Genomic DNA, 21,396 nt, shown 5'->3' on the forward strand with positions numbered 1-21,396 from the left:
TATATATAAACCATGCGGAACAGTGCCTGGTACTTCATAAGTATAACATAAGAGTCGGCTATTATTACTATTATTTAAATTAAGACTTAATTCAAAACTTGCAAGTGGCCTCAACTCGCCTTCCGGCTACATTTCCAACTATATCCCCTGACTCCTTGCTCCAGGAGGGCTGTCTGTCCTTCCTCACGTGCAATCTTGTTAGTGTACTTCCTGGAGCCCAATGTTCCTCTCCCAATGTCCTATCTGACCCTACTCCTCCCATCCAAAGTCCCCAAAAAGCCATATCTGCTGTTTCACAACAGTCCAGGTCCAGTGCTCTGAATTTAATACTCCCTCCTCTGGACTGTGATTTTTTTTTCTTTTAATCTCTATTACAGGCTTTCATTTTAGCTAATATAACACCTGGCCACATTCATGTCTCTCTCCTTGTTAAATGAATGTAGCGGTTAAGAGCACAAGCCACAGAGCCAGACTGCCTGGGTCTCCATCTTACCCAGTCACTTTACTCTGTGACCTTGGGCGAGGCACTTAATTTCTCAATGTCTCAGTTTTCACACCTATAAATTAAGACTCATAAGGGTTTCTACACTTTGTAGGGCTGTTGTATGAATTTCAGAAGTTAGTACGGGGGAAACCCGTAGAACGGTGCCCGAGTCTGAAAATCCAAATGAATTTTAGAGCTTCTACCTGCAGTGTTGTTCCCTCCATGGCACTTCCTAGCATGCATTCCAACATGGTGCCTTGTACGTTGGAAATACCCGATAAAACACTCACTGAACTAAACTGACCTTGTACGGACGAAACTGGGGCTGTTCCTTACCAAGAGTTACCTGACTCCGTAGTTTAGAATAATGAATTATGTATTTGCCTATGCACATTAGGTAGCCAAGGAGTGACACAGTAGAACATCCCAGAAAATATGGCCCCGGACCTGATGTACTTACCACACCTTCCATCTTCTTCCACAGTTCTTCCAGTTGAACCATGGGCTGACACCACCAATCAGTGCATTTTCTGTATCGATTTCCTTGAAACCAATACTGTCTCAGCCACTCGAACTCGACCTGGGGACCATAAGGAGAAGGCTGCTGTTAAAATGCCCTCGTGAGGGGCAATCAAGGACAATAATGTCATCACTCGATTCTCCTCTGGTCACTTAAATGCCACAGGGTGAGAAAAGGTGAGAAAAGCTCAGCCTAGCCAGCTTCCAGTAAAACCTGGAGTCTCCAGAGCATTTCTGCAAAGCCAAGAAAAGAGCAGTCTCAAAACTGAGGTCCTCTTAACGAGACAACCCTGCTGAGGGTTGGAGAGGGGTTTTCCATCGCATTTATTAGTCAGACGTGAGGAAACTATATGTTCGCCAACAAATCCTGAAAAAAAAATTAATTAATAAAAATGAATTTTACCAAAAAAAGCAAAACAAAACACAAATACTGAAATCCTAAAATATACAGCAGCCTGCACTGTGTATGACTGGGAAGATATAATCAAGATCGGTTTTTATTAAACATCTTTATTAAAGACTAGTATTTAGTGCAAAACACAGACACATATTAAAAGGTATCAATTTCAAGTTTCTTAGATTTAAAATCAATAAAGAATTTACCATGGGCCAGGAGGAGCTGGTGAGAATCCCAGCTCTTATAATGAAATAATAGAGAGTTAATTGTGGAGGTGTGTATTAAAGCTACAGCCATTCAAACTGGTACTTTTCAACGCCAGGCACATGACAACAGGTAGAAAGAACAGCAAAGACATTAATAATTGCTTTTCCTTCCTATGAACCCACTATGGTTCTTATTATGATTATCACTTGCTGCCTTAGCATTCCTCCTTCTACTCTAGCAAAACCCCACTCTTCATTTGGTAACTGACCCCCTTCCCCAGTCCCAGTCCATGTGGTCTGGGGAGAGCTCCGGCCCCAATACCAGGGGTGGAGTGTGCCACCCCAATGTCAGCCAATCAGCCCACCACATTTCTCTAGTCACAGAATCAGGTCTGGGGGTAATCACCGTATGTTCAATCACAGTAAGTCTGAAGACTGAGAAGATTCAGGAAGAGAATTCTACAACCATTTCACCACCAAACAGGGGGAAATGGAGACAACAAAGTAGGAATTAACTACAAAATAAAAATAAAAAAACACAAAAAAACAAAAAACAGGTACTGGTGATATCACCTGGCTCTTGATCAAGCTGTTCCTGAAGCCATTTTCTACTTAAGCCAAGTCAGGCTGAGTTTTCTCTGTTGCAACTGAAACAATCCCTATGCACGTAGATGAGAGGTTGAGTAAAGCTCTGGAAGGGTAAGAAACTATTTTCTATCCACTTTCCATATCTTCAAAAGCTCATCTTCAACTTGAAAAAAATCAAATTTTACTGTCAAACTACAACTCTATTTATTCCCCCAAAACTCTTTTTACTTCTGCCATCTAAAGAAGGGGAGAGCTTTCCCAGCTTAATGTTGGGTCGTCTGGCTTTGCTAAGGTAATCATGTTCCCTATATAGACAAACTATTATAATCTTTACCTGTTACCACAAAGAATTTTTGTGTTTATCCATATTGAACTTTCATGAGGCAAACAAAAGCAACTTGTGAAGCTTTAACAATGGTGAAAATGACTCAAATAACCAACCCGAGAACACCCAGTCATATGAAAGGGTTTCAGTTTACATTAACTCAATGTTTGTTTGATATGTAGAACTGATTTCAGTTAAAGCTGTTTAAACAAAAAAAAAAAAAAAAAAGAAAAGAAAAAAGGAATGTAGACAATATTAAGACAATAGTTGCTGAACCTTATCTGTGGTATTAAGAGACAGCTGTTAACAGAAGTAAACTTAAGTGTTTTGAAGGGAGAGCGAATACAAGTGTAGTTCAACTTCTCTAAAGATACAGGTTTGACAACGTTATTACGAGACGAGTTATTTTTAAGAGACTTTGCATGAAGTGTGTTCATGCTACAGGAACAGCCCACGAGCATGTCATCACACCCTCTGTCAGGGAGAGCTGAAAAGATTTTAAGAGGTCTTCCTATTTTGGGGCTGGTTATTTCCGTTGATGGGGACAAAACATGTAGGGCTCGGCTACCGTGGGGTCCCAGGAAAGAAAACCGATTATCCTACGTAACTAGTTCATTCAACCTATCAGGGTATACCCAAGTCTAGATTTTGGGAAATTAAAACTCAGAAGGCAGGAGAGGGGCATACCTAGAGAGTCTGCTATCAGCCAAGAAAGGAAAGAAAGACCCTGTCCATTTTAATAAATCTTGATTTCGTCTTCTTCCTCGGATGCTCAGCTGTCGTTTGAAGCTGACGGTGCCATGAGGAAGAATAAGGGCTCCATTACCAAGGGGCGGGATCGCCTGTAAGTAAGGATCATTACGTAACAACCACAAAGAGGTTTGGGGTGAGGATCAATGAGCTAATAGTGAACAGCCTACTATATGCCGGCACTTGCTAGATGCTAAGAAAGCAAACTGAGCGAGGCCATGAGGCCTAGAACTTGTTCCCAAGGATCTCACAATCTGATAAGATTTTCTTAGCATGAAAAGTTTTAACATCCATGTCAATTCTTGCCCACCCCCCTCCCACCGAGGCCACTTGGGAAAGTTCAACACTGAGGACTTGCTCCCAGCGGAGGTTTATTCATGAGCTGAAGTACTGCCCAGGAGATGACAATCTCTCTGGGCAGCAAATCCACTGGCATGCATTTTATTTAACTCTAGAACCTGACTTTTTCGTCTCAGTGTTGTGGGCAAAAAACATGGCAGGATTTGAAGCAAATGTCACCCTCAACCACGTTCCCCACTGCCAAGAGAAGCCGCTGGCTGCTTTCGTAAAAGTAATTAAGGAAGCAAAAAAGATTTCCAGCCCCTTGATTTGGAGTTTGAGTTACAAAATAATAATAATTAATAATAACAATAATAATAATAATAATAATAATAACAACCACCAAGCAAAAGAAGTTATTATTTTTTCTCCCTAAACTGTGGGGCTCAGAAAGGAAAAGATAAAGTTCTAGGCATGACAGGAGTAGGGTCTCCATCCCTTCTCCAGGGTCCAGCGCCCCCGGGAAGCTCATAACTATCAGATCAGAAATAAGAGACAGCCATCAGGAGGGCTGCGGCTGACTTGAGGCCAAGGACACGGCATGGGGGATGCAGACCCCCAAAGATGCAAGCCTCGGGGAGACAACACACAGGAACCCTCTCGAGATTCTCTCGGAGTTCATGATACTCGTGAACCAAACTCCCAGATTTTGGACGCGCTGTTAAAGGAAATTCACTGCGATTCAATCTTCTGGGCCAATACAACACAAAGGTAAGCAATGCCCCTGGGCATTTACCCAAAGCCTATCGACAATCTGGAGGCCTTACAGGTTCCTGAAGGGCCGTGTGAATCATCACGAGAAATATGAAAACAAGTCCACAGTGTCAGCTTCATAACCAACTCGGAAAACCATTTCTTAAAACCCTCGTAATTAACCTGTACCTGGAACAGTCTAAAAGTTCAGTCAAGAAACATTTTTCTGGGCACCTGGGTGGCTCAGTGGGTTAAGTCTCTGCCTTCGGCTCAGGTCATGATCTCAGGGTCCTGGGATCGAGCCCCACATCGGGCTCTCTGCTCAGTGGGGAGCTTGCTTCCCCCTCTCTTTCTGCCTGCCTCTCTGCCTACTTGTGATCTGTCTCTCTGTCAAATAAATAAATAAAATCTTTAAAAAAAAAAAAAAGAAACATTTTTTTTTCCTAAAAGATGTCTAAGAAAAGTCTGAAGGGGAAGAAACCTGCCTGCCCGAAACCTCGGGCATTCAGCAGTAAAGTTCAGAATCATATTTCTGAGTTCCTATATCACCACATATTGTAAATCATCTCCATTCGCTTACACGGAAGCAACTGTCACCTCCTGTTCTTCTGCCACGTTAGGGTAGGCTTTTCATTTGGCCCCAGCTCAGCTCACGCAGTTCCCTCATGAGAGGCGTGAACAGGCCCACTGGGGTTCGTTTCTCCCTGTCATCATAAGTTATCTCATTGAGAAAGACGCGAGACCAGGGAGAGATGCTACTGTCCAGTGTACAAAGAGCCACACTTCAAAGGCCCTTTCAAAGTGACTTTAAAAAAGATGCAGGTTTGACCAAATCGAACTATTTTTAAGAAGGAAAACAGAGTATTTAAAAACATGCGGGAAGATCCTGCTTCCAACTGGACAAAAAAATCTTTGCTAAGCATCTTAAATGAGGAAAAAATAACTGAAGGTGTTCAGTTCTACTCCCCCAAGTTCCCAAATCGCTTGGTTAGAAACCATCTAAGGAAATACAAGCCACGTCTACACCCAGATAGCCTGAAAGCCCACCGCACATAAAACCAAGGGCTTCCTCCTGTAAGTGGTGCAGCGAAGGCACATGGCTTTTAAGAAAGAGGAAAGCAAACAATAAAGAACCCGAGGGAACTATTACGGACAAGTGTGCTATTGCTTTAACCACGGGACAGGGTAGAAAGCCGGCATGCCAGTGCTCCATCTCAGGCCAGGGTGTATGGCCAAAGACTAGTATCTAACGATATGCCTTGACATATGGAATTCATTCTTGATGGCCTTGAAGAATCAAAGATCAGGGGGACTGGATAAGATGAGCACGCACGCTATTTAGATCCAAGATCTCTCTTTCCCTTCAACCCCAGACCAGTCTCAAGGGGCTAAGGTTTCTGATATATCTCTATCCCACTTTGCTAACGTATACAATGTCAAAAGCAGCCAGTCACTTTCTGAGGCTAATGGGTTCAGATGACAATATTCTACTGGTAGATAAACAAGGTGATTGTTACAGACCGCCCCCACCGGTTGATGTTAACAAAACAGTCAGTCACAGAAGACCAGAAGCACAGGGACCAGAAGAGCCCACGTGACTGTTAAAGAGAACCCCCATTCTGCGAGCCTGAATCCTAACATCACGAGGTTTGTAGAGAAGGAAAAGCCTTACATTTCGAGATCAGAATTTCTTTACTACAAATATGGAGAAAGACATAACTTTGCTCCCAAGTCTCATTCAGGGAGGTCACCAGGCCCATAAACGCTTATCTCTCTTGAAGTTCTAGCTATCAGCAATGTCTCTAGCAAGGACAGAGAGGAGAGAAAATGGGACGCTTACCAGGCACAATGAAGGGAAGAAAGTCAGTCCTGAGTGCAGCAAGTAAGGCAGAATTCCTTTGTCTTTGGTTCTGGAGATTATGCTAATGTTTCACTAAGTGTGGAGCAGTTCATAGGTTCCTAAATATCTCTTTAAAGACATTACATGATATTGTGGAAGCAGACATTGTTACTCCTCTGTTTCAAAGTCCTCAATAGCTCCCATTTCCCTCTGAGTAAACAGGAGAGTGGTTGTCCTGATAGGGATCTCCAAGGACTGACAGGATCTGCTGCTTTCCTGTCCCCTAATACCACCTCTGTGACCTCTAACTCACAGCGCCACTCCCACCGTTCAAACTAGACTGTCCCTTACCCAGTCCAGAAAATGGTATCTTAAAGCACACAGAAGGTACCAGACACGCGGTCAGTCATTACTTGTTGAAAGGACGAAAGAGAATATTTTTGTCCTCCAAATTCGCCATCAATCCTTCCAATTCTAGCAAAGAGAAAGTAGCAGATGGGTGATAACCTTCAACATTTCTCTCTCACTTGGGAATCTCTTTTTTTCCTTCTGATGTTTTTTATGTTGAGGTATAATTTACCCATGACAAAATTCACCCATTTGAAGTAGAACATTCAATGACTGTTAGAAAACACAAGAAGTTGTGTGTGAATCTCTCTTCTCCCGTGGAGAATGGAGACTTGAGGCTCAGAGCCTTCTCCCAGCAAGAGAACCTGCTGGAAAATGCTAACACTGCTCTGTTTCCAATGGCGAGATTTTTCTGGTTCCTTTTTCTTTTGGCTAGTGATACTGGCTTCTACTTCAAGTGATAACACAAAGCTTCCTTTTCAAAGAAATGTATTTACATAAAAAATGAGCTGAGTTATGGGACACCGGGGAGGCTCAGTCAGTTAAGCATTTGACTCTGGATTTCTGCTCAGGTCATGATCTCAGGGTCCTGGGATCCAGCCCTGTGCTCAGGGGCGAGGCCATGTGGGATTCCCTCTCCCTCCCTTTCCCCCTCCCGCTCTCTCTCTCTAAAATAATAAATAAATAAATCTTTTTTTTTTAACAAACGAGCTGAGTTTTTAGGAGTAATAAGTAGACAGCAACATTTATGGTCCAAAGATAAAGCAAAAGCAGAAAGGGGGTTACTGGAAGCAGCAAAGTTTGTGAACCCTTGGCTGGAGGGATCCTGCCAGTCTGACAGGGCTGCAGAACTGCCCCTCATTCTGTAAACAGCAAGCAAGACACTGACACTGACACTTGCTCTTAGGCTCCACCCACGATTCCCACTGGGCTTTGCGGGAAGACCTCTTCATGAGTCTTGGGTTTCGGCATGTCTTATGAGCAAGGCACTGACTTCCCTCCAGCTCAGCCTCCCATCGCAAGAAATGTCTGGCATAGTGAACACCTTTGGAAGATATAGTTTCTCCTCCAGAACAAAGGGCAGGGATTGGAACAGCCTTGGAGGATAAAGACAGTATCTTGCTTGGAGCAAAGGTCAGGCATTCTTCCTACCTATTATAAAAGATTCAGCTTCCCTTGTCTCAAGTTCCTCTCCTATAACCCAAGCCCTACATGCACCCACGTTACGGGCCCACTTTGCATTGTCCTGCAGAGAGAGAGGCTTGCAGAACTGGCACAAAAATGCGGATGCTCGGGCTACTGCTGTCCTTGTGAGTAATTACACTGCTCTTTGTCTCTCACTGAGGCATTTCCGGGCTCACACCCGTATGAAATTACGGCAGATCAACTCGCTGGCTCGCAAGCAGCTTCCCAGTTCTTGAAAGTCTCACCTCGTTGTGGATTTCTTCTCCTTGTTTCAGAACTGCAGGCTCAAAGGATTTCAAAGAAACATCACCACTGTCTGCCTCGATGCGGACATTCTGCAAAGCAAGCTGGCAGCGCTGTAAGATATAATCCAAGGTTCCAGCAGAGCACTGCGGAGACAGAACCAGCCATCAGGATCGTAAGCCAAATCCAAGTTTATGGTACAACACTTCCGGGGGGTGTTCACATTCGTCCTTTCCCCATACATTCACCTGTGGCCCCCACAGCTCAGCCCACATCCAACTTAAGAACTGCACTAGCGGTCTACTCCCTGAGCTCTGTGTGGCCAGCTTGGCCTCGCTTGGGCCATGCTCCTTGCTGATTTTCTTTTAAATGTGGGCCTTATATCACCACACCTTAGGCTCACTGAGGCTAAAGCCATGTACACACGTATAGGTAAATACACACACACACACACGTATACACATACCCACACACCATTTTATTACATATTTTTTCCTACAGATACGGCAGCATCTAGAACCAAGTCCTAAATGTAAAAAAAAAAAACTTCATAAATAGTTTTTGGATGAGTAACTAATGAACCAAGAAGTCAAAGACACTGACTTTGTTATAAGCGCCCTGAACCTAACAATGGGAAAGAAAGGTGATCAGTTCAACAGCCCACAAAATGGCACAGTAACGGCAGGGGAAAAGAAAAAAATTGAAGTTATAAACACAGGGCAAAGAACTCATTTCCTTTTTCTGCAAAAAACCAAGCAGCTGCAGTTCTTGGTGGAACAGGTTCTTCAAATAATGGAGAATATGTGGCTCGTGCCCTCAAGGCATGTTCAAAGGCATAACTTAGTACCTTGGTATTGGCAAGGGCACAGATAACTAGTTCATCCCTCTCTTTGTCTGTGGGAGCAAAACAGAGGTCGAATAGACAACTCCTCCTTTGAATGATATATGTCAGAAAAGAAAAGGCTGCAGACGGGGTGTGCACCTGTTGGTTTTGATGACAACATGATTTCCTAGAATGATAAAAAGCAAGCTGTAAATATCCTTTCGACCCAGGGAGGAAAATGTATCCCTAAAGTACTTCTATTTCGACATATATAATTTACACAGATTCCCTTAGAAATAACCTTGAAGGCTAATGCCCTGGTACAAAAATTCTTTCTGTGGTTACTGCCATTTGATGCAACGCGTCATGGGTAAGCCTGGGAAAAACAAAGTTACGGTGCCGGATACAGAAGCCTGACTGATAGACTGATACGTATTTTAATACGAAGATCTCAGAGTTCTGGGAGCACAGCAGGTAGCTCCAATTTGCTATGAAGAAGAGACAAAGAGTGGAGTTAAAACACCACTCACTTTCATCCCAGAGCCGCTCTGGCGACCTCTTTTAAAATGATGTTCTATCTGAAACCATGCTCTACTCATACCTTTACTTGCCCAAGTACTGAATGACTTACATAAGAGGTTACTAATCACAATGCCATTTATTACAAAAGACTGGACACAACCTAAATTTCCCATCAATAGGGGACTCATTAAATAAACTACAGCAGAGCCATACTTGCAGTCAAAAAAAAGAAAAAAAAAGGTGGGGGGGGTGGAGGAGAGGGGTACTTTCTTTTCTAGGTGTTCAGAGTTCTATTTGTTGTACAGAACCTATAATAAGGCCTTTTTTTTTTTTTTGGCAAGGACAGGTAACAACTTTATTGAGACATAATTCACATGTCATAAAAGTCACACGGTGAAAACATACACTTCATTGTTTATAGTATAGTCACAGAGTTACGCAACCATCGCCACAATTAATTTTAGAACATTTTGGTCACCTCCCTAAAACAAACGGTATCCCTTAGCAGTCCCCTGCTGCCCCCTTTCTGCCAACCTTCCCAGCTTCAGACAACCACCGATCTACTTCCTGCAACCACAGGTCTGGCTATGCAGGACCTTTCTTAAAAATGAAATCATATGGTGCACCTGGGTGGCTCAGTGGGTTAAAGCCTCTGCCTTCAGCTCAGGTCATGATCCTGGGGTCCTGGGATCGAGCCCCACATCAGGCTCTCTGTTTGGCGGCGAACCTGTTTCCCTCCCCCCCCCCCCCCGCCTGCCTCTCTGCCTACTTGTGATCTCTCTCTGTCAAATAAATAAATAAAATCTTAAAAAAAAAAAAAGAAATTGTATAATTCTTTTGCGACTGGCTTCTTGCAGTGAGCCTGATAGTTCAAGGTTCATCCATGGTGAAGCATGTATCAGTAATTCTTTCCCCTTTATTGCCAAATATTTGATTGTATGGATATACCACTTTCGCTTTTCCATTCATTATTATCCACTTTCTGCCCTACTAGGAGTCAAGCTGCTGAGAACGTTCGTGTACGAGTTTTCATCTCTCTCGGGTACAGAATTGCTGGGTCACGAGGTAACTGTGTTTAAAATTCTGAGGAAAGGTCACACTGTTCCACAAAGGGGCTGAACCATTTTATATTCCCTCCAGCAGCGCAGGAGGGTTCCAATTTCTGAAGCTGCTTCACCAATACTTGTTACTGTGATTCTCACTAGAGCCCCTCTAGTGGGTTTGAAGTGGTAACTTCTTGCGGTTTTGCTTTGTGTTCACCTGATGACTAATGATGTTCAACATCTTTCCGTGTGTTTATTGGCCATTTGTGGATCTTCCTCGCAGACATGTCTCTTCGGATCCTTTGTCATTTAAAACGACTGGATTATTTACCTTTTTAATTATTGGGTTGTAAGACTTATTTATGTACTCTAGACACAAGTACCTTGTGACGTAAGTGACGGGAAAATACTTTCTCGCGTTCTCCAAGTTCTCTTTTCACTTTCTTGATGGAACCTTTTGAAGCATAATAGATTTGTTTGTTTTTAAAGATTTATTATTTTTTTTCAAAGACTGATTTATTTGAGAGAGAGAAAGACAGAGAACAGTGGAAAGGGGCAGAAAGAATCTTAAGCAGACTCAGTGCTGAGCTTGGAGCCCAAGGTGGAGCTTGATCTCACCACCCTGAGATCACCCTGAGCTGAAACCAAAATTCAGATGCTTAACCAACTGTGCCACCCAGGTGCCCCTATTTACTATAGAGAAAGAAGGTGAGAGAGAGAGAGAGAGAGAGAGAGTGTGGGTGGGGGAAGGGAGAGAGAGAGAGAGAGAGAGAGAGAGAATCTCCAGCAGACTCCATGCTGAGTGTAGAGCCTGCCTTAGGGCTCAGTCTCATGACCCTGAGGTCATGACCTGGGCCGAAACCAAGAGCTGGATATCCAACCCAATACACCACCCAGGCACCCCTGAAGCTAACAGTTTTCACCTTTGGCGCAGTCCAATTTACCTACTTGTCTTTAGTTGTCTGTGCTTTTGGTGTCGTATCTAAAAAAACCACTGCCTCCTCCAAGGTCTGAATTACATACCGATAAGGAGTTATCAGCAAGACTTACTAAAACAAAAGTGCAGAATGTTAAGTAGAGTAGGCTACCATTTGTATAAACAACATTTTAGGGGCGCCTGGGTGGCTCAGTGGGTTAAGCCTCTGCCTTCAGCTCAGGTCCTGGTCTCAGGGCCCTGGAATCAACCCCTCTCTCTCTGCTTGCCTCTCCGCCTACTTGTGATCTCTCTCTGTCAAATAAATAAATACAATCTTTTAAAATAAAAAACCCATTTTTTTAATTAAACACACATTTGCTTATATAGGTATCACATTATCATGGAAAGGATAAGAAGAAGCTGATGATAATACTGGTTCCCTTTGGGGAGGAGGAGCTCGTCAGCTTTACGAGAAAAAGACTTCCAACTATTTATTCTTGGATACTTTGTGAATTTTGAATCATTTGAGTAATTACCTATTCAAAATATAATGATATATAAAATTCAAAAAATTTAAATTTTAAAAAGATATTCAGAACAACAGATTTCTTCTGTTCCAACCAGAAGAAAAAAAAAATCCAATAAAAGTTGAGACCTGTCAAATATAATCTAGTCACATGTAACCAAAAAACTAAATAGATTTCTTTTCTGATTAACTAAAATGAAATTCAGAACCTCACTTCCCTAAGACAATCTGTTTCCGACATACACTGAGTGGACAGAAAATCGCAAGTCATTTTGTGTGGCACAGGTAAGACATACCACGTTAGTCCTGTACGAAGGAAAGGACATTTACAAAATAAGTGAGGGCTACAACACTGCATGGTTTTTCCATCTCTTCTCTTAAGGGAAATAATAATGTAAATTTCACGTTAGAAAAAATATGTATATATATATTTTTTCCCTCTTTTATTACTGACAACAATAATACGACATGAAATAAAAAATTTTAAGATAAAATCATAATCCTGTCACCTTACCTTATTTTAATTGTTTTTATTGCACATGATTCTTTGTCCACACAGCTGTGATCAGAATGTATCCATCAGTGTCTATTCTGTTTTTCTCTGTACGTAAGTATTCAAGGTAAGTATTTTCGATGGTTGCTCACTGAGGTGACACTCAGGTAATTAACTAGTCATGCCCTAAAGAGGCACTAACGTTCTGACCAGCTCTTCACTATTCTTAGTCACTCCAGATAAGCATTTTCATATGTGTGCATGTATGTTTCCTTTGAATTATTTCCTAGATGTTAAATATAATAGTGTTATGAGATCAAAGATATTTTTATGGTACTTTCTGCACATCCCCACTAGCTTTCCGAGCAGTATACCAATTAGAAGAACTTCCAGAAGTATATGAATGTATCTGTATCACTTCTGCCCAACTTCCCACCCGGGTCCCCCTGTGGCACAACGGAAAGTCAATCTACAAAGCAAAGCACAGATAACAAGCTTGGATACGAGGTCAACTTGTAGGCCTTCTCACGACTATTCCCCTGCTCTCTCGAACCACCTTAATCGATCACACAGTACCCCAGGGTGACTACTAAGAGTTTTTCCCACATCCCAGGTTTCCATTCTGAACTGGTCTAATCAGCTGACTATCCAGCCATTCCAAGTGGTGGCAGAGTTTAGCAATAAAGTCTGGGTTATGAACCCAACTGGAGAGCTCAGAAATTCCTGGGCACTGCTGTTAACTCTCTCCTTAATTTACATTCACATGCCCAGAAGCCTGACCCAAAAGTTAAGGGAAATGTAAATTCTCAACCATTGGAGCCTGGTCACAGCTAACCCATGCACAAGCACACAAACCCTCCCCATTTCCTTCTGGCCATCTCCTGTCCTTGACCTTGACAGACACAAACCCCTTAGAAAATCTCTAACTAGCAACACCTGCCAATAGCATTTTACCTTCTCCAAGAAACAGAACCGCAAAGAAGCAAAATATACTAATCCCACGCTGTGAACACACTTTTTAAAACTGTATCCCACACAACTCAATGCTAAAAAAGCAAGTAAATAAAGGCTAACATCAAGTTCGATGGAAGCAATTTTCCTATCAAATACTCTTCCAAAACTCCATGCAAAATTGCTCATTCAACCACTGCTGTCACATTCAATTAAGTTTGAATCACATTTTTATTTACACTTACCTCTGCCACTCGGTGGGTGGAACTAAACCGAGGTGGTAAACCAGCCAAAACACAGTGTTGGTGGGTGGCATTGAGATCATCTGTAGGAAAAATACCAAAAATTAAAAAAAATAAAATAAAATAAAACCACACACACACATTTATTCGTCACTATAAGCTATTCAACAAAAATACAGAGTAAACAGTAAGTCCATCAATCAAGGACAATAATAACCAGGGAATTAACACCTACATTGTACTCTTTAAACCACTCTTTATAACAAGGATAACTCTGTATGTATATAAATATAAATATATAAATGCATATATGTTATATAAATATAAATATATACATACATACACACACACACACACACACACACACACATATATATATATCAAAACTATGACACTTCTAAGAGTAAAAGGGAATGTTAATTATTCTAAAACAACAGGTGTAAACCAGGACTGTCTCTAGCAAACAGGATAGATACATGGTTTCCCTACTTATGTGTGGTCTTATGATGCCCACTCACCACTAAGTTTACTGTTTATGAACTTCTCTTTCTCATGATACATCAAATTCTACCCATGCCTTTAGATAATAAGCCAAAAAATTTTTATACTATTTGGGGTGGAACAGCTTTCATCTGAAAATCTGCCTCTTTCTCTCCCCAATCAAAGTATCAATTTTGCCCTAACAACTTTTCCAGGCAAAAAACCAACCAACTCAGCAGTTGCAAAGTTTTGGCTCTCAAGACAGAATTCAAGCCTGTGGATTCACAGCCCAAGAATGGAGTAGGTGGTGAATTCATCAGCTGAAGAATAAGCCTAAAACCACACGCAGTGGAAGAAAAACCTATGGCCAAGTTGTTGCGTATTCTAAGAAATGATGCCACATGTCAGGCAAAATCCCTACCACCTCTGCCTAAGACATTGCTTTCTCTACTACAAAGAAGAGAATAGAACAGTACTATTCCCCAGCACTGGGTGATTTCCTACATAGGCAACAGAGACTTCTTACCAAGATACCAACATTTGTAATGATTTCAACTAAAAGGCCAAACCACCACACCCCTTACAGGGCAGCAAAATTAACTTCTGAACAAAATAATGGAAATGCAAAACATCAACTGAAGGTGTCCTGCTTCTGGACATTCCAAGTACCAGTGACAAGCTCTGCCCTTCTTAAACAACTATAAACACGGACCAAAAAATACGAAACAAATGTTTCTGACACTGGAAAAGAGAGCAAGAGACAATCCCAAAGATGGAGAAACAAAATAGGTGAGGCTCAAATTGCCCTAGCTTACTCCCTGCAACAGTTGCAAAGCCAGAGTGGCGGTGCGGGGAGGGGGAGTCAAAGAGAACCCAGAGTTTTCAGTTTTCCATCTTGTTGAATTGTGAAGACAGAGACGGGAGCTTAGGAAAGCCAGACAACAAGGATTTGTAAAACAGAATACTGGAATAGGAGAACCTGTACAGACAGAAAATAAGCAGACATGTGCAGAAGGGTTCCTTCCAAGTCTTTGGCTGAGCACTGACTTCTGCAAGTGTGCATGGAAACTTCCCAAGGGCAGGAAAAGAAGCGCCAGCAAATCACAGGCTGAAAAAATCTCCGAGTGCACACAGGGCTGGGGATATCTTGTGTTCTCAGCAGTCAGAATGGCTCCTACCACAGAAGCTAATGGATAGAGTCCTTGGAAAAGCATCATCTTAGCAGAAGAACTAAATTAGTTCTACATCAAAGGGTGCCCTAGATCCACTTAATAGCTTAAAAGCAAGCCTCCAAAGTATCTGAGTTATTCCAGATAATTTAACTAGTCATTAGAGCAAAGCCCAACATTATTTAAAAGAATTTAACAAAATCAGATACCCAAAAAAAAATTCACAATATCCAGCAGCCACTTGAGAAGTGACCGAGAAGAGGGGTGCCTGGCTGGCTCAGTTGGTAGAGCTTATGAGTCCTGATCTCAGGGTTACAAGTTTGAGCTCCATGTTGGGTACACAGATTACTTAAAAATAAAATCTTCTGGGAGTACCTGGGTGGTTTAGTTGGTTAAGCATCCAACTCTTAGTTTTGGCTAGGTCAGGATCATGGGATCAAGCCCCACATCAAGCTCCATACTCAGTGGGGAGTCTGCTTCTCTCCCTCTCCTTCTGACCCTCCCCTGGAGCACCTGGGTGGCTCAGTCACTTAATCAAGTGCTTCAGCTCAGGCCATGATCCCAGGGTCCTGGGATCGAGTCCCACGTCCAACTCCCTGCTTGGTGGGGAGCCTGCTTCTCCCTCTCCTCCCCACTTGTGCTCTCTATTGCTCTCTCTCTCAAATAAATAAATAAAATATTAAAAAAAATAAAAAACGAAAAATAAAATAAAAACTAAAATCTTATTAAAAAAGAAACGGAGAAATGAAAGATATATATGATACATATGATATATGACACATAGGTATATATAAGATGTATACATATCTTTCTTTTCTTTCACATACATATCTTCCATACATATAAATAAATAAAATGAAGCTTCTAAAGATGAAAAATGTATCTGAAATAAAAATCCCACTGAATGAGATTAATAGCACTTTAGACATTGTAGAAAAAAAAAAATCAGTGAACTAGAATACATAGAAATAGAAACTACCCAAAAATGAAGCACACAGAGAAAAAAAGACTACTAATAAATTAAACAGCACCAATGACCTGTAGGATACTATGGATCAGTGTAACATAAATATAATTTGGTTCTCAGAAGAGGAAGAATGGCACATAAGAGGGAATCTAGGTGACTTTGAGCATGGTGATGACTCCTTGGTTACAACACCAAGGGCACAACCCAGGAAAGAAATAACTGGTAAACTGTACTTCAGAAAAATTAAAAACTGTTCTGTAGAAGAGACTGTCATGAGAATAAGAAGACAAGCTGCAAACTGGGACAAAATATTTGCAAAAGACATGTTCAATAAAGGACTGTAATTCAAAATACAAAGAACTCTTAAAAACTCAACAACAGGGGCCCCTGGGTGGCTCAGAGGGTTAAGCCTCTGCCTTCGGCTCAGGTCATGACCTCAGGGTCCTGGGATCGAGTCCCGCATCGGGCTCTCTGCTCAGCAAGGAGCCTGCTTCTCCCTCTCTCTGCCTGCCTCTCTGCCTACTTGTGATCTCTGCCTGTCAAGTAAATAAATAAAATCTTTAAAAAAAAAAAAACAAAACTCAACAACAGGGGCCCCTGGGTGGCTCAGTGAGTTAACCCTCTGCCTTCGGCCTAAGGTCTCAGGGTCCTAGGATCCAGCCCCGCATCCGGCTCTCTGCTCAGCGGGGAGCATGCTTCCCCCACCCCCCTGCCTGCCTCTCTGCCTATTTATGATCTCTCATAATTAATTAATTAATTAATTAAATCTTAAAAAAAAAAACTTTACTGAAGAAATGGCCAGAAGATCTGAACAGACACCTCACCAATGTACAGAATGCAAATAAGAATATGAAAAGACACTCATTATCATTTGTCATGGAACTGCAAATTAAAACAAGATACTACTACCCACCTAGTAGAATGGCCAAAATCCACTGATCACTGGTAACACCAAAAGCTGACAACAATACTGGAACAAGAGAACATGCACTCGTTTGCTGGTGGGAATGCAAAATGATACAGCTGTTTTGGAAAGCCACTTGGTCTGGTGATTTCTTACAAAACTAAACATACCCTCAGGGTAAGAGTGAGCAATTGGTCTCCTTGATATTCACCCCAACGAACTGAAAACTATGTCCACTCAAACACCTGTGAGCAGATGTTTACAGCAGCTTTATCAACTACCAAAACTTGAAAGCAACCAAAATGTCTGTCAGTAGGCGGATAAGTAAACTGTGGCCCACTCAGACAGTAGAATAATATTCAGCACTAAAAAAAAATGAGCTATCAAGTCATGAAGAGAAATGAGGAAACTTAAATACATATTAATAAGTGAAAGAAGCCAGTTGGAAAAGGCTATATGCTGTAAGATTTCAATCGTAGGACGTTCTGGAAATGACTAAACTACAGAGAAAGTAAAAAGTTGCCAGGAGTTGGGTGTGGGGGAGGGCACGAGCAGGAGGATTACAGAGGATTTTTAGGGCAGTAAAACTATCCTGTATGATACTATAATGGCAGATATAGGTCATAATACATTTTTTAAATCCATAAAACATATCCATAAAATATACAACACCAAGAGTGGGCTCTAATGTAAAATATGGATTCGGGTGATAACGATGTGTCAATGCAGATTAATCAATTGTAACAAATGTACCACACTCGTGCAGGATGTCAGCAGTGGGAAAGGCTGTGTATGCACGGGGACAGAGGTATAGGGCAACTCTCTGTGCTTTCTGCTCAACTTTGCTAGGAGCTGTTTTAAACTGCTGTAAAAAAATAAACTCTCTCTCTCTATTTTTTTTTAATTATCAACTGAAAAGTGTTTGGAAGATTCTTTAAGACTCCACAGCTCTTGGGACGCCTGGGTGGCTCAGTCAGTTAAGCATCTGCCTTCAGCTCAGGTCATGATCCCAGGTCCCGGGATCGAGTCCCACATCAGGCTCCCTGCTCCACAAGAAAATCTGCTTCTCCCTCTGCCTGCCACTTCCTCTGCTTGTGCGCGCGCTCTCTCTCTCTCTATCTGACAAATAAATAAAAATCTTAAAAAAAAAAAAAAAAAGACTCCATAGCTCACACTCTTGAGACCAATATACAAGTATGTAACTCCACAGTTCCTTTCCCAGGGGGTTCTCACAGCAGAAGAAAACACTTATTTGCATCATGTAATTTAAAATTTGGTTGAGCAACTACTCTGTGTCAAGCACTATTCTGGGCACAGAGAACAAAACGAAGTCTCTGCTCTCACGGAGGTGACATTATGATGGAGAAGATATAGAATCTGTAAATAAACAAGAAATTCAGATGTGAGTTGCTATGGAGAAAACCAAGAATAGTTTCAGAAGCGTAAGAGTTAGTGGGGGGGTGCGGGCAGGGGGGAAAGGGAGTAATGCACTACTGTATATGGAACCGCCGCTGGGGAGAGTTAAGTTGGCTGAGATCTGAACAATGCGGATCCTGGCAACGTCAACGTCTGGGATGAGAGGACTGGAAGCCGGAGGAAGAACTAGGGCCGAGGCACTGGAGTGGAAATGAGCTTGTTGTACTTAAGGCTGCAGCATGGTGCTCACGGTGGAGGGCAGACGCTGAACAGAAGAAGGAGGCCTCCGTTGGTCATGGCCAGAATTGGGGGTTTAAGTCTAGATACAATGGGAAACCATCAGAAAATGTTAAGCAGGGGGAAAAAACGTGATCCAGGTGTGAGTAAGACCACCCTGGCAGACCATTCTGCCAGATCCAGAATGTTTTAGACAAAAACAGTAAGACCTGCTAATGGACTGGGTAAGTGAAGCAGGGGAGAGAACAAAATTAAGAGCAATTTGGGGGGGGGGGGTCACGGGAAAACTGGATTGAAGGTGATGACGTCACAAAACATTAGGTTGTTGTATAAAGAGTATCACAAAATGCAGTGAAAGGTGAGGATGGAGACATCAGGGACAAACGTGGAGTTTTAAATGCGAAGGAAAGGACAAGGAAGGAATGGAGCATCGAAGGTGGTCCAGTCTGGGCGGACGGGCTCAGGAGCACGGCTTCAAGTCTGACGAAGAAGGCTGAATGACCAGTTTCCCCTTCACAGGTTGCCCCACTCTGAGGCCTCTGGTTAAGGACACACCCGAGAATTTCTGATTAACCTGGACTATTTCACCTAAAGGGAGTTTCAGAATCAAAAGAACAAAACAAAACAAAAAGCAGAGTTTGGAGAAGGTTCCCTTGGCCAGATTCCCATAAAGGGTCGAAATCAATTTCTAAGAAGTACCTAAATGCCCTTCTCACCTACTCAAATAGAAGTCTTACTGCTCCCACGCTATTAATACTAGGATCCATGGACATCATAAAGAGAAAACATTTTTTTAAAGATTTTATTAATTTGAGGGGCGCCTGGGTGGCTCAGTGGGTTAAGCCTCTGCCTTCAGCTCAGGTCGTGATCCCAGTGTCCTGGGATCGAGCCCCACGTCGGGCTCTCGGCTCAGCGGGGAGCCTGCTTCCCCCTCTCTCTGCCTGCCTCTCTGCCTCCTTGTGATCTCTCTCTCTGTCAAATAAATAAATAAAATCTTAAAAAAAAAAAGATTTTATTAATTTGAGAGAAAGCACAAGAAGAGGGAAAGAGCAAGGGGAAAGGGAGAAGCAGACTCTGGGGGAGCAGGGAGCCCGACATGGGGCTCGATCCCAGGACCCTGGGACCATGACCTAAGCTGAAGGCAGAGGCTTAACCCACTGAGCCACCCAGGCGCCCCAGAGAAAACCTCTTAATGAACACTGCTTAAGTGCTTTCGTTCCACTGAGGGCCAACTAGCCTCATGCAGGCCGAGTGGCAAACTCAACATCTGAAGTGAGACACTGCGGCCTGTACCTTTACTCAAATCCCTGGCAACCTTCGAATCAAACAACTTTCGAAATTGCTCCCAACTGTCCCTAATCCTTTATGGCTTCTAGAAAGAACCTTGTAATTTTCACCCACAAGCCTGTAATTTATCTAAAACTCTGCAGATAAACGCTGTACAAGTGGTCCTGACTTCACGGACTGTACATCGGAAGCAATAACACTGAAGACATTCCCAGCTTCACAAAAGACGCCACCTCATCATTTTTTGGAGGAAAACGTGAAAGAATGTCTATCTGCCAGAGCTATTTCAGAATATAGCTAACTGAGTGATTCTATATTCAAGGGGAATCTGAGTTTGTAGAATTTATTCAAGAAAACAAATACAGGGGCACCTGGGTGGCTCAGTGGGTTAAAGCCTCTGCCTTCGGCTCAGGTCATAATCCCAGGGTCCTGGGATCGAGCCCCGCATCGGGCTCTCTGCTTAGCAGGGAGCCTGCTTCCCCCCCCCCCCCCCGCCTACTTACGATCTCTGTCCGTCAAATAGATAAATAAAATCTTTAAAAAGGAAAAAATATAAAAAAGAAAACAAATACATAAGAAGCTCTTACTCTTTGCTTGCTAAATGTCGCATGCTCTGCCAGTGGGTGAAGGGAGCTGTGGACATCCGCTGTAGCATGAAATCTCATCTCATATATAAAAGACCATAGATGCAAAGGCATAATTTCTGCTAGGGTGACGGATTCATGCCCACAATTCTCCTGCAATCCCACCTGCTGAGATCCCCTCCCGCACAGACCAACAGAGCTGGCCATCCCACATTTAACCCAGCCCCTTACTTCCTTGGTTTTGTTGTCCGGTGTGTTACCAGACCTATTTCATCCCAAATTTCTTAAAGTAACAATCAGGAGCTTCGCTAAAGGCCCACTTCTGAGCTAAATAGGCCCAATACTGAAATCCAATCTTCCTGGCTTCACGCAGTCACTGAAGCTTTTCATTCTTACTCACCTGTCCATTCTCATCGTTCAATCTTAATATTTATGACCTTATTTTTCCTAGACATGGGGACACCCATGACTGAGAACATATTCAGAATTTAATAGCCAACGAGGGGGGGAGGGGAAGCTTCCTGGCAAGACGTCGGTACAGACTCAGGCCTCCCCACCTGCCCCATTCCCAGCTTCCCCAAAGACACGGTCAGGGGGCTATTCGATTAGGCCAAAGCTATTGTCAGCACTAAATACTAGAGAAAGGTGCTTAATATGCCAGAAATTGCACGGGGTTTTTCTGGATACAGTTAGGCGCGATGAGATTAAAGAAGGGGCCAAGAGGGCTATCTCATGTCTACTCTGAAAGGGTAGGTTTCTGGTAAACACAGCGAGCTGATCCCGGGAACAGCGCTCTCCCTTGAACTGAAAAGAAGAATGGGCCTATTGCCTCTGTGGGGTGACCTTAAATTCAGGCAAGCTATGGTACTCAGAGACCCCAGGACGTGTTGCTGGTACAAGCACCACTTTGAGAAGACAG

The 21,396-nt window shown here is 42.6% G+C and overlaps 1 protein-coding gene across 1 annotated transcript in view; it reads right to left on the reverse strand.

The window, feature by feature from the left end:
* The window catches only part of FTO (FTO alpha-ketoglutarate dependent dioxygenase), a 371,751-nt gene that overhangs the window by 201,514 nt on the left and 148,841 nt on the right, over positions 1-21,396 (reverse strand). The window contains exons 5-7 of the mRNA XM_080828266.1: positions 13,437-13,516; positions 7,920-8,063; positions 945-1,064 (exon numbers count right to left, since the gene is read on the reverse strand). Coding sequence (XP_080684392.1) covers positions 945-1,064; positions 7,920-8,063; positions 13,437-13,516 — 344 coding nt within the window. The remainder of the gene's footprint in view (positions 1-944; positions 1,065-7,919; positions 8,064-13,436; positions 13,517-21,396) is intronic.

The sequence above is a fragment of the Martes martes genome (assembly GCF_963455335.1).
Source record: "Martes martes genome assembly, chromosome: 17".
NCBI lineage: Eukaryota > Metazoa > Chordata > Mammalia > Carnivora > Mustelidae > Martes > Martes martes.